The 13546-nt window shown below is 39.5% G+C and overlaps 1 protein-coding gene across 1 annotated transcript; it reads right to left on the bottom strand.

Annotated features, from left to right (window-relative positions):
- Positions 1-8596: 8596 nt before the first annotated feature.
- Positions 8597-10369, bottom strand: LOC102739837 (glucose-6-phosphate isomerase). The gene has a single exon (XM_006727363.2). It carries the CDS (start codon positions 10309-10311, stop codon positions 8635-8637), a length of 1677 nt encoding a protein of 558 aa, XP_006727426.2. The 5' UTR covers positions 10312-10369; the 3' UTR covers positions 8597-8634.
- Positions 10370-13546: the final 3177 nt, after the last annotated feature.

Below are 13546 nucleotides of genomic sequence, written 5' to 3' on the forward strand. Positions count from 1 at the left end.
ATGGACTCTGAAAAACAGGCTGGGGGTTCTAGAGGGGAGGGGGGTGGGAGGATGGGTTGGCCTGGTGGTGGGTATTGAGGAGGGCACGTTCTGCATGGAGCACTGGGTGTTATGCACAAACAATGAATCATGGAACACTTCATCTAGAACTAATGATGTAATGTATGGGGATTAACATAAGAATAAAAAAAAATAACTTTAAAAAAAAGAAAAGTCAAGTTAAAAAATGCATATGTTGTTCTGTCAGCACAAAAACAAGACTCGGGGGTTGTCAGGAACATTTAAATTTCTCTCTCAGATGACTGAGAGAGTGCAACCAGCTGCACTCAAATTGCATTGAAAATAGATACTTTGCAAATTCTCATCTAAATGAAAGTTTAAATTACCAAAAAAAAAAAATAATAATAATAAATAAATAATTAAATAATGAACTCATAAAAAAAAAAAGAGTCATTCCTAGGTATTATGAAATTTAAACTTAGAACAAACCTTCAATTTTATATCCAGGTCAAAGCTTATATTCTCCCTTGAGATCAAATCTGACCCATTGTTTACAAATCTGCATTGGGTAAAGTGGAAGTGGTGTATTCTTTCATTTTTCTGACCTTGTCCTGTTCTTCATTTTTGGACTGTTCTAGGGTTGCAGTATGGGGAGGGCATATTAGATGGAGAGAAGCAAAAAGTCATAAATCATTGGTGCAGCTGAAGTTCTTTCTTAGCTAATAATGATTGAACTTGATCATAGGCTAAGTATTGGCTCTTCCCTGAGATACATTCTGGAAGGACCTCTGATGGATTCTCTTGGCGTGCCACTCACTTGCTCTCAAGGATCTTTCTTTCCTTGCTGTGGGGTAGGAAAGGAAACTGTACTAAACACTTTCACCTAGGTTAACAGCTTATTATGTCAAATTTCCAGAATGTTTGATTTGAAAGCACACAGGGTGGGGTAAGGATAAAAGAAGCAGTCAGCTGCATCTCTTGAGTCCTATGGGGATATGGCTTTCAGTGCCTTTGTGGGAACACTTATAAACTAATGTTATCATTAGAACTCTGCTAGAAATTCTGACACAACAAGATTCATGTGCCATTTCACTGTTTCATGACAATCTCTCCTTGCAGTTAAGGCTGAACTCAAGTATCATGTCTTTTGCAAGAGCTTCAGTAGTGTCTATTTCAGGAAATAAACACTAACAGTGTTTACAAGACAGTGTGAAATCCAGTTAATAATCAGTATGATCCACACAGAAGCAGGGTTGAAATGTTCACTATAGGAGTAATGAGAGAACACTTCTAGAGAAGGCAGTGTGAGCAACTGGGTATCTTCTTCCTTACTAGCAGAATTCCACTTTTGTGGAGTTTTGTGGAGGACAACAATGAGCTTGGTTTCAACCACAACAACAACAATTACATTTCCCAGTATTTCTAGCATATGAGTGTGACTGACTATATGGCACAGCAGGCCAGACTCAGAAATAATTGTAAAGGCTACTTGGCATTATTAAATAAAGATAACTTTTTATTGTTTCTAGAATTTTCAATTTATTAAATATAAGGAAAGTGCCACGGAGCTAATGAAGACTGACTGTGAGTAATTTTTATTATGTGCTTTCTCTCCATGAGTATAAAGTATGTATGGCACTGCTAATGCCTTATCAATTAGCACAACAGCTTAGGACTTAATGAATATTATCAATTCTTCTATCACAATAATATTAAGTGGCTACTTTATGATGCATGCCCAGTGCTATTCTTTGCTATAGGGATATAAGAGCGGATAACTCATACACAAATTCCCTAACATCACTGAATTTATTGTGAAACAATATGCAAAACAAGTAAAATACATCATATATTAGGAATGATGTGTTGATTAATAAGCTAGAAAAGGTATATTTCTGAGAAAAATTCATGCTTTTTGAACACTGACTGTATCTCTTATGTTGGTATATAGGACCAAGTGTCTAGTTTCCAAAAAAGTGGTAAGACAAAGAAACTTGATGAGAGAGGATGTGACATTTTAAAAGCCAGAAACAAAACATACCACATAAAGTTAAAACACTGAGATGAGATATTAGAGACGATATCTGACATTTTAGTCCAGAACAAATTGCCAAGGGAAGTAAGTAAAACTTCAACCTGAGATTAACACTCTCAGTTATTATTATGCTCCGTAATTACCGTCATGCCTCGCTCTTCTTGGAAACAGACCAAATAAATGATCTCTGTTGCTCTTATGTTTATGATATTTCCTGTCTTGGACACACTTAATGCAAAAACACTTTTGAATTTTTAACCTAAGAGGTGAAATTGAAATGTTGTAGGTTAAGAGAAAGGGACGATTGTTTCACTCTCTCAGAAAACAACAACAACAACATGATTATTAAAGTTAAAAAGAAATATAAAACATAAAATATAATATGACTTTAATTTTATGAGGACTGGTTATTGGCTTCAGGCCTTTTAGAAAAGAGAAAAATCAGCACTAATACATAGGTTAGAACAAAGAGACTATTCCCTCCAGTTTTTAGTAGGAGAACAATGCCAAACAGGACAGCAGGTGAAGTTGTTTTGCTGGTGTTTTATATTTTCCTCTGGAGGGCAGGCACTCTGAAGAAAATCTAAGTGGCTCATTTGTCCAATACAGAGATGGCACTTCAATTCTGGGCTTTTCCTTTTTTATAGGCAGCTAGGAAATGAAAATATGACACTGAAAGCCTTTGCAGATGCTCTCACATCTTCCTAGCACCCACCACTTCCTGCTATGGAGTCAGCCTGTCCAAGGAACCTGTTTAATTTGCCATGGCTTCTATTTCCCTCAACACTGGTCCAGACTCCTGGATAGAACTTTCATTTGATCAACAAATCTAAAGAGTTTCCATTAACATAGACATGTGTGCTGTCTTTCTCCCCACGCAAAGCATCCAGCATGATGATATTTACATATCATTTCTAAGTGGAAGAGACTGGGGGAAAATGATAGATAAGGATGATGTTTAACATATAGCATACCTGTGTTACATAAGAAAACAGATGCTGGAGATTCATTTGATGGGCTGCATGGAATAGTGATTCAGACATAAGCATTGTTATGGTTAAGTCTTGGTCTACCACTTACTGGCCATGAGGTTTGTTTTGCTCTTATTTCTCTAAGACTTAGTTTTCTTACTTCCAAAATGTGGTAAGAAATGATGGAATATATGCATGACTTAGGTCTATATATCTAGACTATATTTAGTGTAACTAGACTTTTACCTGAAAAAATAATCACTTGTACTATTTTGTAATTAGAGACACAGAGTCTAGGAGAGCACACCTTTTTGCTGTTCCCACTGAATCATCTCAGAAGGAAATCCATGAGTTATTTTTTCTTGTCTCTCTTTTGTCCCCTATTTTTCCATAATCCTTTCTTTCTTTTATTACCTCCAACCTCTCCTTGATCTTGGCTCCAGCCTACAGCAGCAACACAAGGCTTCATGGTTTTCTGTCTCACTCCTGCATCTATTCTGTAAGCAGGTGTAGATCTTTCTTAGAAGGCATTTTATTTCCATTAGCACCTTCCAGGTAAAATATCTACCAGACAAGAACAAGCAAACATAACAAACAAAATCTTTCTTTTGCTAAACTGAACAACTTTCACTATATTATTTTCTTTGTACTATTATGCCTTCAAAGTATCTTTCTCTTTTCTCTGATTTTCCATTGAGTTTGTTCCATCAATACAAATGCACAAAGAAAGTAGAAGTAAGGAGAAAATAAAATTTAGGAATTGCCATGAGATATACTAATTAGTGATCTGAAATGCAAAGAACCAGGGCAGAAATCTTAACACAGAAGTCTGGAACCAGAGCAAAGAAAGTACTATCAGAGAATAGACCAGTGATCAGAAAGGCTAAGATGTTCAGGTTGATGGAGAAAGAATAAATTAAGAAAAGATGTTTTGCCCTGGAAAGTTGGAGTGGGTCCTCTGAAGGTATGTGTTCCTTCTACTCACTATAGCCTAGGGTTGGATAAAATCTGAAAGATGAATTTTTCAGGACAAAGGGCTGGGATACCTGAAGGCAAATGGCAGGGAAAATAGCTTCCGATAGGCAGGGCCAGTGTTACTGTAGAAAATCTACTGTCAAGAACTGAAGAAAATTGTTGATCCTTTATGGTCCATGCTTTATACCATGAAGTCTACTCACAGGTTGGAATACTTAATTTTGAGAAAAGAGATGCCTCCTACAATTATTTTTAGGTGAGGGTGAACAAATCCATTAACTACAGTGTTCAATAAGGCCAATTTTCACTGTTGCAATCAGGTCTATGATCCTATTGTACATAAAACATAATATATAAATGTGCTTAAGGGAATGGACTTGGATGTCAGAAAGATTTGGGTTTGGGGGTGCCTGGCTGGCTCAGTCCTTGGAATGTGCGACTTGATCTTGGGGTTGTGAGTTCGAGCCCCACGTTGGGTATAGAGGTTACTTAAAAATAAAATCTTAAAAAAAGAAAAGATTTGGGTCTGAACTTTCACTACTTCCTAGCTACATATGAATGACCAGCCTGCTTATACCTTTTTCTTTTTTAAGATTTTATTTATTTATTTGACAGACAGAGACACGAGAGAGGGAACACAAGCAGGGGGAGTGGGAGAGTGAGAAGCAGGCTTCCCGCAGAGCAGGGAGCCCTACACAGGGCTCGATCCCAGGACCCTGTGATCATGACCTTAGCTGAAGGCAGATGCTTAACAACTGAGCCATCCAGGCACCCCTGCGTATACCTTGATTTCTCACTTGTGAAATGGTGATGCACAGAGTCAGACAATTAATCATACATATGCAAAACGAACAGGGCAGTTGGGCTGATGTATTTCTATATGACAACTTCTCTTATAAAACATGATTAATATAATGGTAAGTTTTAGTCCACAGAGCTAATACGATTCAGTTGATGAAAAAGAACTGTCGATATTTCCCTTCTGTGGAAGATGCTAAATGGTAGGTTTTGCCACCCTTTTCATTCCCTATGAAATTGCAAATGGATAACTCTACTAATGTCTTCACAACTTCTGTGCAGTTTCCTGGCCTGATTAAGATGTAAACGTTGTTTCTAATGGATGATCATGTCACAGCTTGTTCTTGTTTGGACTGTCACAAATTAGAAGTCAGGCAGTTATTCTTCTACAGATCAAGGCTTTCACTTTCAATGTGGTATAACATCGAAGTGCGGACAGAGTGGTGTGAAGAAACTGCCTCCCACTAATCAGCAAAACATTTCTCTGTAATTATAGAGCGATGATTCACATCGACTGTTCTGTGGATGGCCCTAGTTTCCTCATGCTGTGGGTCCGTGTGCTTGTGTGCACACACACGTGTGTGTGCGTGCATGCGTGCGTGCACACTGGATGGGATGCAAAGAGGTATTAGTCATATAATCTGCTTGTATCAGAAGAGAAAAGAGGCATGACTTGTTTGTCTGATGCATGGAAATGAACCCTGGACTAGGAATCAAGAAGAGCATGGGATAAACTCTTCGCCTTTTTTGTGGACACAGCCAAGGGACTTAAATTCTAGCCCTCATTTCTTCCAACTTTAAAGTGTGTGTGTGTGTGTGTGTGTGTGTGTAGGAAGAGAGTAAAGTGAGAATCTTCTCACAGCCTATTTGAAAGAGCTGTCATTGGTATTCATGAGACATTTGCTAAGAAACACTAATGTAAAGCCCCTTACAAATGTGAAAGGTTATTTTAGTATCATTGCCCTACTATAGACAAACCCATTCTTAGAATGCACAGATTACTCACAAGGCATGGGCTTGTGAGTAATCACTGAACATCTCAGGATGTCTAAGGAAAGGCCACATGTCCAGAAACATCAGTCTTAGAATCTGTCACTATACTTTTAGGTACCCGGTGTACACATTCCTCTTGACATTTAAAGCACGTGAAGTGCTAAGCAAACAGAAAATGCTGTATAAATTATTTTGTATCAAATAACAACTCAAAGAGGTCCTCCTTTTGTTATCAGTAAATAACCTCGGGGGACTGGTTGGCCTCTGAATTGGAGTTAGACTTGAATATATATCTGGTGGAGAAGAAAGTGGCCAAGCAGAAAAAGGGGGTGCTTGGAAAGGGAAGGTCTTTTGAAAGAGAAAGGGGTGGCAGGAAAAACGAATATTCCTGGATTCTCATTTTTGCCCCCTTTTAATCTTGAAGCTACATTTGTGTTCATTCATCTAATAAATATTAATTAATCATCAGCTGCATTTAAGGCGCTGTGCTAGAGATACCATTGCAAATAAGACACCCAAACTCTCAGAAAGGAACCCACAGCCTTGTTGGGAGACGAGTGTCATGATGGTAAAGAGGGAGGTACCAGAGGAACACATAGAAGAGGTCGTGGGGACATCGGGGAGCTTCCTAGAAAAAGTGACATGCAGGTTGAGGTTTGAAAATGAGATAGGAACTGACTTGGAAGGATACAGTATCACTGGATCAAGAGAACATGGCATCCAAAGGGAACTGGAAGTTCAGTAAAAACTCCTTTAGCCTCCTATCACTTAGTGTTATTGCTAACTTACTGCCAATTTTAGGCTGACATCGCATAGCAAGCAAACTATTCTTTACTATACCAAGCCCATCTGCTTTCACGGACTTAACTAACGAAGCAAATACATAGTGCACAAGAGTCAAGCATGGAAGCTTCTACAGTAACTTGGTACCTATAAAGGGTAGAAAATGAATGTGTTTGGCATCAGGAATGATGTGCAAAGATGAGAAAATATGCAATATGTAGCGTGCAAAGTGAGAGATGTGGAGAAGAAAGCACGGCAGGCCACCAAATGTGATTCAAATGCTATGGCAAGGAATTTGGATGTCGTCTTAAAAAACATGGATAAGCTTGCAAAGATTTTAAGCAAAAGAATGGTATAATCAAAACGCTGTTTTAGAAACATCACTCTGGCTTTGCTGTGGTATTCAAATATTTTTGATTAAGTACTTCTATTAGTAAATCATTTTGATCATCCCCCCCTCAATAAATAGGGTGGGTGCACATATACACACACATAAACATTACACAAATATATGCAATGTAAACCATTCGAAGTGTGCATTAACAAAGAAGTTCAACTAAATAATGTTTTAATGTCTTATTAATCCTTTCAGCCTCTTCCTTTTAGTATCTAGTATGTCAAGGCAAGTTACACACTTGTGCTAAGGTTCTTTGCTAATGAACACTACCATATGTAAATTCATATGTAAATTAATATGTAATTCACATGTAAAGTCTTTTTTAACGTTGGTTTTTGGGACCCACTTCTTTTAGAGATGATTAAATTATCATTCTGGTGCCATTGTGTAATACAGCTGATAAAGTAAAATTGTGAAATAGGGGCTGGCCTCTGTGAGAGCTCCATCTGCCTGCCCAACATTTTGTATTCTTTTTTTGGAATAATTCTTGTGGTCCCTCCTTTCCTTCTCTGGACTCAAGTAGCCTAGCATTTCCTCCAGTGGGGCCTGCCGTGGACTGCCCCAGTGCACATAAGATATTATTCTGAGCAAGCAAAAGGCTCAAGCCTCCACACAGAAAACCTGGATAGTTGTTAGTCTCATGCTAGAGGCCCAAGTCTTTGATTTCTTACCAAATACTTATTTTTTATTGATATATTTTAATAAGTCAGCATGTCCCTTCCTCTCAGGGAATACATACTCATTATAACAGGTATCACATGAATATAATGCCTTGACCCAAATGAGTATCTCTGGGTAACAATGTTAGGGCAGAGCAGGTGTGTGTGTGTGTGTGTGTGTGTGAGTGAGAGAGAATTCAGTATGTGTTGTAGCAACAAAATTTGTATAAGAAAAGATCTATCTATAATCTGGGGCACCTGGGTGGCTCATTCGGTTAAGCGTCTGCCTTCAGCTCAGGTCATGATCTCAGGAGCCAGGTATTGAACCCTGCATCTGGCTCCCTGTTCAGCGGAGAGCCTGCTTCTCCCTCTCCCTCTGCTTCTCTCCCCGCTTGTGCTTTCTGGCTCTATATCTGTCTCATAAATAAATAAAATCTTAAAAAAAAAGAAAAAAAGTAAAGATCTATAATCTATTTGGAGTCAAAATTAAAAAGGATCCCCTTAGCTTATTCTTAAACTATGTAATTTTTTTATATTACAGAATTAATAGTAAAGTAAAAACTGAGATTATCAATGTCATAAAATGAAAAATGCCTATTCTATGTAATTTTCTATTCAAAGCAAAAATAGTTAATAAATTTTAGGGTTTTTTGGGCAAATTAATCATACTGAGGTCCGTGATACAGGAAGCAACTGAAATGCTTAAAATAAAAATGATATACAAAGACAAAATAAGATCAGTGAGGATAAATTAGTGTACCTTGTTATATTACTTCATTCTGAAATATTTACAGTATAGATAAGTAAATCAAAAAGTAAAATATTATTTTAGGATTAAAATTGATTATATTATGTCTATTATCAATGTACAATGAATCTGGAGCACCTAAATCTCACCACTGAAATAGCAGTAATTTCTAGGCCTGCCTCAACACTGAGTTATAGTTTTATATAGTGAAGTCACAGGTTTTCTACATTTCTACAGTTATTTTTTTTTTTTTTTTTTTGCAGCTGGGCATGAGTTTATTGGCTTCTGGCCTCACGCTCCTGCTTGATGAAGTTGATGAGCCCATTGGTGGAAGAGTCGTGAGAGGTCACTGGGCTACTGCCGTCAAGCTCAGGCTCGATTTTCTTGGCCAGCTGCTTTCCCAGCTCCACCCCCCACTGGTCAAAGCTGTTGATGTCCCAGATGATACCCTGAACGAAGATCTTGTGCTCGTACATGGCAATCAAGGCTCCCAGAATGAATGGTGTGAGCTTGGTGAACACAATAGAGTTGGTTGGCCGATTTCCTTCAAAGACCTTGTGTGGCAACAGCTTCTCCAAGGCCTCTGGACTCTTCCCTGCGGCCTGCAGCTCCTTCCGGGCCTCCTCTGTCGACTTCCCCTTCATCAGGGCCTCAGTCTGGGCCAAAAAGTTGGCCAGGAGGATCTTGTGATGCAAACCCTTCCTTATTGGGTGCTGGGTCTGGACTGGGATGAGGAAGTCACAAGGTATCATCTTGGTGCCTTGGTGGATGAGCTGGTAGAAGGCATGCTGGCCATTGGTCCCTGGCTCCCCCCACACAATGGGGCCCGTCTGGTGGTCCACACGAGTGCCGGACTTGGTGATGTACTTCCCGTTGGACTCCATGTCACCCTGCTGGAAGTAGGCCGCAAAGCGGTGTAGATACTGGTCATAGGGCAGCATGGCCTGCGTCTCACACCCGAAGCAGTTGATGTACCAGACACCCAGCAGAGCCAGCAGGACGGGGGCGTTCTTCTCCAGGGGTGTCGTACGGAAGTGCTGGTCCATCCAGTGGGCCCCTGAGAGCAGCTGCTCGAAGTTGTCAAATCCCACATGCAGTGCAATGGAGAGTCCAATGGCTGACCACAGCGAGTAGCGTCCTCCTACCCAATCCCAGAACTCGAACATGTTTTGAGGGTCAATCCCAAACTCCTTCACTTTGGTCGTGTTGGTAGACAGGGCAACAAAGTGCTTCGCAACTGCAGAAGGGTCCTTGGCCGACAGGAGAAACCACTCCTTCGCCGTCTCCGCATTCGTGATGGTCTCCTGGGTGGTAAAGGTCTTGGAGGCAATGATGAACAGGGACGACTCAGGGTTCAGAGTGGCCAGAGTTTTGGCGATGTGGGTCCCATCGATGTTGGAGACAAAACAAACCCGGGGACCTCCTGAAGAGTACGGCTTAAGGGCTTCAGTCACCATGAGGGGTCCCAGGTCAGAGCCGCCAATGCCGATGTTAATGACGTCCGAGATGGGCTTGCCCGAGTACCCCTTCCAGTCACCGCTCCGGACTCGCTGGCAGAAAGACTTCATCTTCTCCAGGACCCTGTTGACCTCTGGCATCACATCCTTGCCATCTACCAGAATGGGTGTGTTTGCCCGGTTCCGCAAGGCTACGTGCAGCACCGCCCGATCCTCTGTGAAGTTGATCTTCTCGCCGCTGAACATGCGCTCCCGGGCAGCCTCCACACTCCTGGACTTGGCCAGGTCCACCAGCATCTGCATCACAGTTTCGGTCACAAGGTTCTTTGAGTAATCCACCAGAATATGCCCATGGTTGGTGTTCAGGTTCAAGCTGAAGTGGCTGAAGCGTTCCTTGTCCCCCTCGAAAAGGCGACGCAGGTTGAGATCAGAGCCGTGCTCGCGGTACCATTTCTGCAGCTTCTGGAACTGCGGATTCTGGGTGAGCGCGGCCATGGCGACAGCAGCGGGGTACACGGGCTTGGACGAGCTTGGAGGAGGAAGAGGGGGTGGGCGGTGCTTCTACAGTTATTTTTAAAGTTATTTTAATTCATTTGATAATTTTTTAAATTCCTTAACCTCTAACCATTTTCCATTCTTTTGCTTCCTGGCCAATTTTGAATGTCCCAATTGTATTTACTGCTCAAACTAAATTGCAAATACTAATAGCAAACTAAGTTGGTCAAAATCTTAGAACCTGTCGACTGTGTTTTATTAGTAGAAATTGAAAGTGTTCAGTCTCTGAGTGCTGGGATTTCACTTGCCACCAAATCTTCAAAGGGGCTTGGTGACATTGGCACCCCATCTGGAACTTATTCCAGTCTAGACTCCTCCCTGCTATAGCTGTTCATGAGCTTAAATCAAAATTAAAGGTCTTACCATTAATTTTCTCCTGTTTCATTTGTCACCAATATTTTTTATCTAAGTTTAATAGCATGGAATATTGGGGCATATTTTGGGAGAAACTTCTAAATAGGTTTAGACAAAGATGTTTAATGGCATATTCTTCATGGTCCTCTGAGCCCAGAGTTCAAAAATAAATCCATGAAAATGTTTTTGCCATGTGAAATACAATGCCATTAAAAAAAATCATATTCCTGAAATCAGAAGATCCAGTTGGGTCAAGTTACTTTCTCCTCACAGTGTCATATTCACAGATAAGCCTGAGATAACTTACACAGTAAGTGATAAAGAATTCCAACATATTATATTCCCAAGTGATACTTAATGATACTACAGGGAAGTATTACAGTATTAATAATATGGAAGATCGATTTTCAAATCTGGTTTAAATCAGGAGGTTGTTTCCCCCACCAAAAAAAAAAAGTTTAAAAACTCCTTTGCTATCCCTAAAAATGATGATTCCAGCAAAGAAACTGAGTCTAACAGGTATTGGGTACAAAAAATTAGACTCCATAAAAAGAATGTAGCTGGTTGATAAATAATAGTAATGGAGCCCTTTGATTAATAAGGCAGAAAGCTACAGCATATAAACAAACATGAAGACCTATTACCACTTCAGCAAAATGACTAAGAAGCAGGGATGATTATATGGCATAGAAACAACATTGGGCCTCCCAAGAAAGAACCCCTTTGTAGCCTCCACAGAGCTTATTTCTTCAGCATGCTGGTTCAAGTGTCATTACCAAAGAGGAACTGAAAGTTCTGAAGCTGAGTGAATGTATTTTATTGCATAAAATGACTATGGTAGATAGCATAGAAAACAATATGGTCTATGGAATTATTTTCTTACCATTTTCAACTCATCTTTGTTATCTTTATAAAATGTTGGGATTAAAAAAAAAAAGCTATCCAGCTATTGTTATGGAAACTATTTGCAAAAAGCCAAATCTAACCAACCATTAGAACCAAAATTCTTACACTAAGCAAAATCAGTTAAAGCGACCACCGTGGTCCCAATACCACCCTCGTCCACTATCACCACAAACATACTGCTAATAGAGTTCTGATTCTGTGATACATTACAATTCGACTTTATTTTCTAATGTGAAAACATTTCTAATTTACCCCGTGTTAACTGTCAAAAGTAGGTATTCTGTCCCCGCTTTACAAGTATCTGGTACTGTCAGTATATCTTGAACTTTATTACTAGCAGGAAAGTGTCCCACTCTACTTATTTCTCCAACTGTGGAAATGCCTATTTCTGATATTTGAAGTCAATTTCAATGCCAAAATTAACTATATTACTGGCCAAATGGGCTATCAGTCAGGCAATTCACATTTGGATCACAAGTAGATTCAATTTCAAAGAACTGGTGAAATCACAAAGTAGCAATGCTGTCCTCAAAGATAAATAGACTAAATTGAAATGGGAAAGAAGGAACCAAAAGCAATTCTATATAATATCTTTTCATTTACAGTTTATGTGGACATGTTTCTCAACAAAGCAATGTTGCCTAAAGCAAATTAAGCATGTTGAATTTAAAATATTGAAAAATAGGTAATACTCAGGTGGCCCACTCAGTGAATTACACATTCTAACTGGGCATCAGAAGGATACAGAAATAGGGGCTAAGAGACAAGAAAGGAAAGCATATTTTAAAGGACTGCCAATAGTGCTTTTCAAAAGGCAAAGAACAGATAAGAGGAAGGTTATAAAGAGAAAAGAGCTAAACTATCAGGTGAGTGGACATGGGCTGCTTATGAAAATAATGAGAATTGGAGATAGATAACCTTGGAGGAGTAAGTGAAGAACATGCATTTCGTCCCCTGTGATTTTAATCTGAACCAAAAGGTTGTGTCCTGAGTGAAAGAGATTTGGTTTTGGAAGAGGGCAGATCTAGTGTCCAATCCCAACTGTAGTGCTAACTGGGTAGTTTTTTTTTTTTTTTTTAGTTACTTCTCTGAGCTATTTTATGCAAAATGAGGATAATGATTTTTTTCCCATTTATTTATAGAAGTTTTTATATTAATTCCAGGACAGTTAATATACAGTGCTATGTTAGTTTCAGTTGTACAATATAGTGATTCAACAATTCCATGCATCCCCTGGTGTTCATCATAGCAAGTGCCCTCCCTCATCCCCATCACCTGTTTCACCCATCTCCCCACCCACCTCCCCTCTGGTAACCCTCAGTTTGTTCTCTATGGTTCAGAGTCTGTTTCTTGGTTTGTGTGTGTGTGTGCGTCTCTCGCTCCTTTTTTTCCTTTGCTCATTTGTCTTCTTAAATTTCACATATGTGTGAAATTGTATGGTAATTGTGTTTCTCTGACTGACTTATTTCACTTAGCATTATACTCTCTAGATCCATCCATGTTGTTGCAAATGGCAAGATTTCATTCTTTTTTTTATGGCTGAATAACATTCCATTGTGTGTGTACACACACACACACACCATTTCTGCTTTTCCATTCATCTATTGATGGACACTTGAGCTGTTTCCATAATTTGGCTATTGTAAATAATGCTGCAATAAACATAGGGGCGCATGTATCCCTTTGAATTACTGTTTTTGTATTCTTTGGGTAAATATCCCAGTAGCGAGGATCATATGGTTAATTCTATTTTTAACTTTCTGAAGAACCTCCATACTGTCTTCCACAGTGGCTGCACCAGTTTGCATTCTCACCAACAGTGCGCGAGGATTCCTTTTTCTCCATATCCTCGCCAACACCTGTTGTTTCTTGTGGATAATAATGTTTACCTCTTAGATTTGTGGTGAAGGTGTAA

This window comes from Leptonychotes weddellii, chromosome 11, assembly GCF_054177405.1.
Source record: "Leptonychotes weddellii isolate Sample4059 chromosome 11, ASM5417740v2, whole genome shotgun sequence".
Taxonomy (NCBI): Eukaryota; Metazoa; Chordata; class Mammalia; order Carnivora; family Phocidae; genus Leptonychotes; species Leptonychotes weddellii.

What these genes read in the sequence shown, in the direction of transcription:
- LOC102739837 (XM_006727363.2), bottom strand. Translation starts at nt 10,311, where the DNA reads ATGGCCGCGCTCACCCAGAATCCGCAGTTCCAGAAGCTGCAGAAATGG.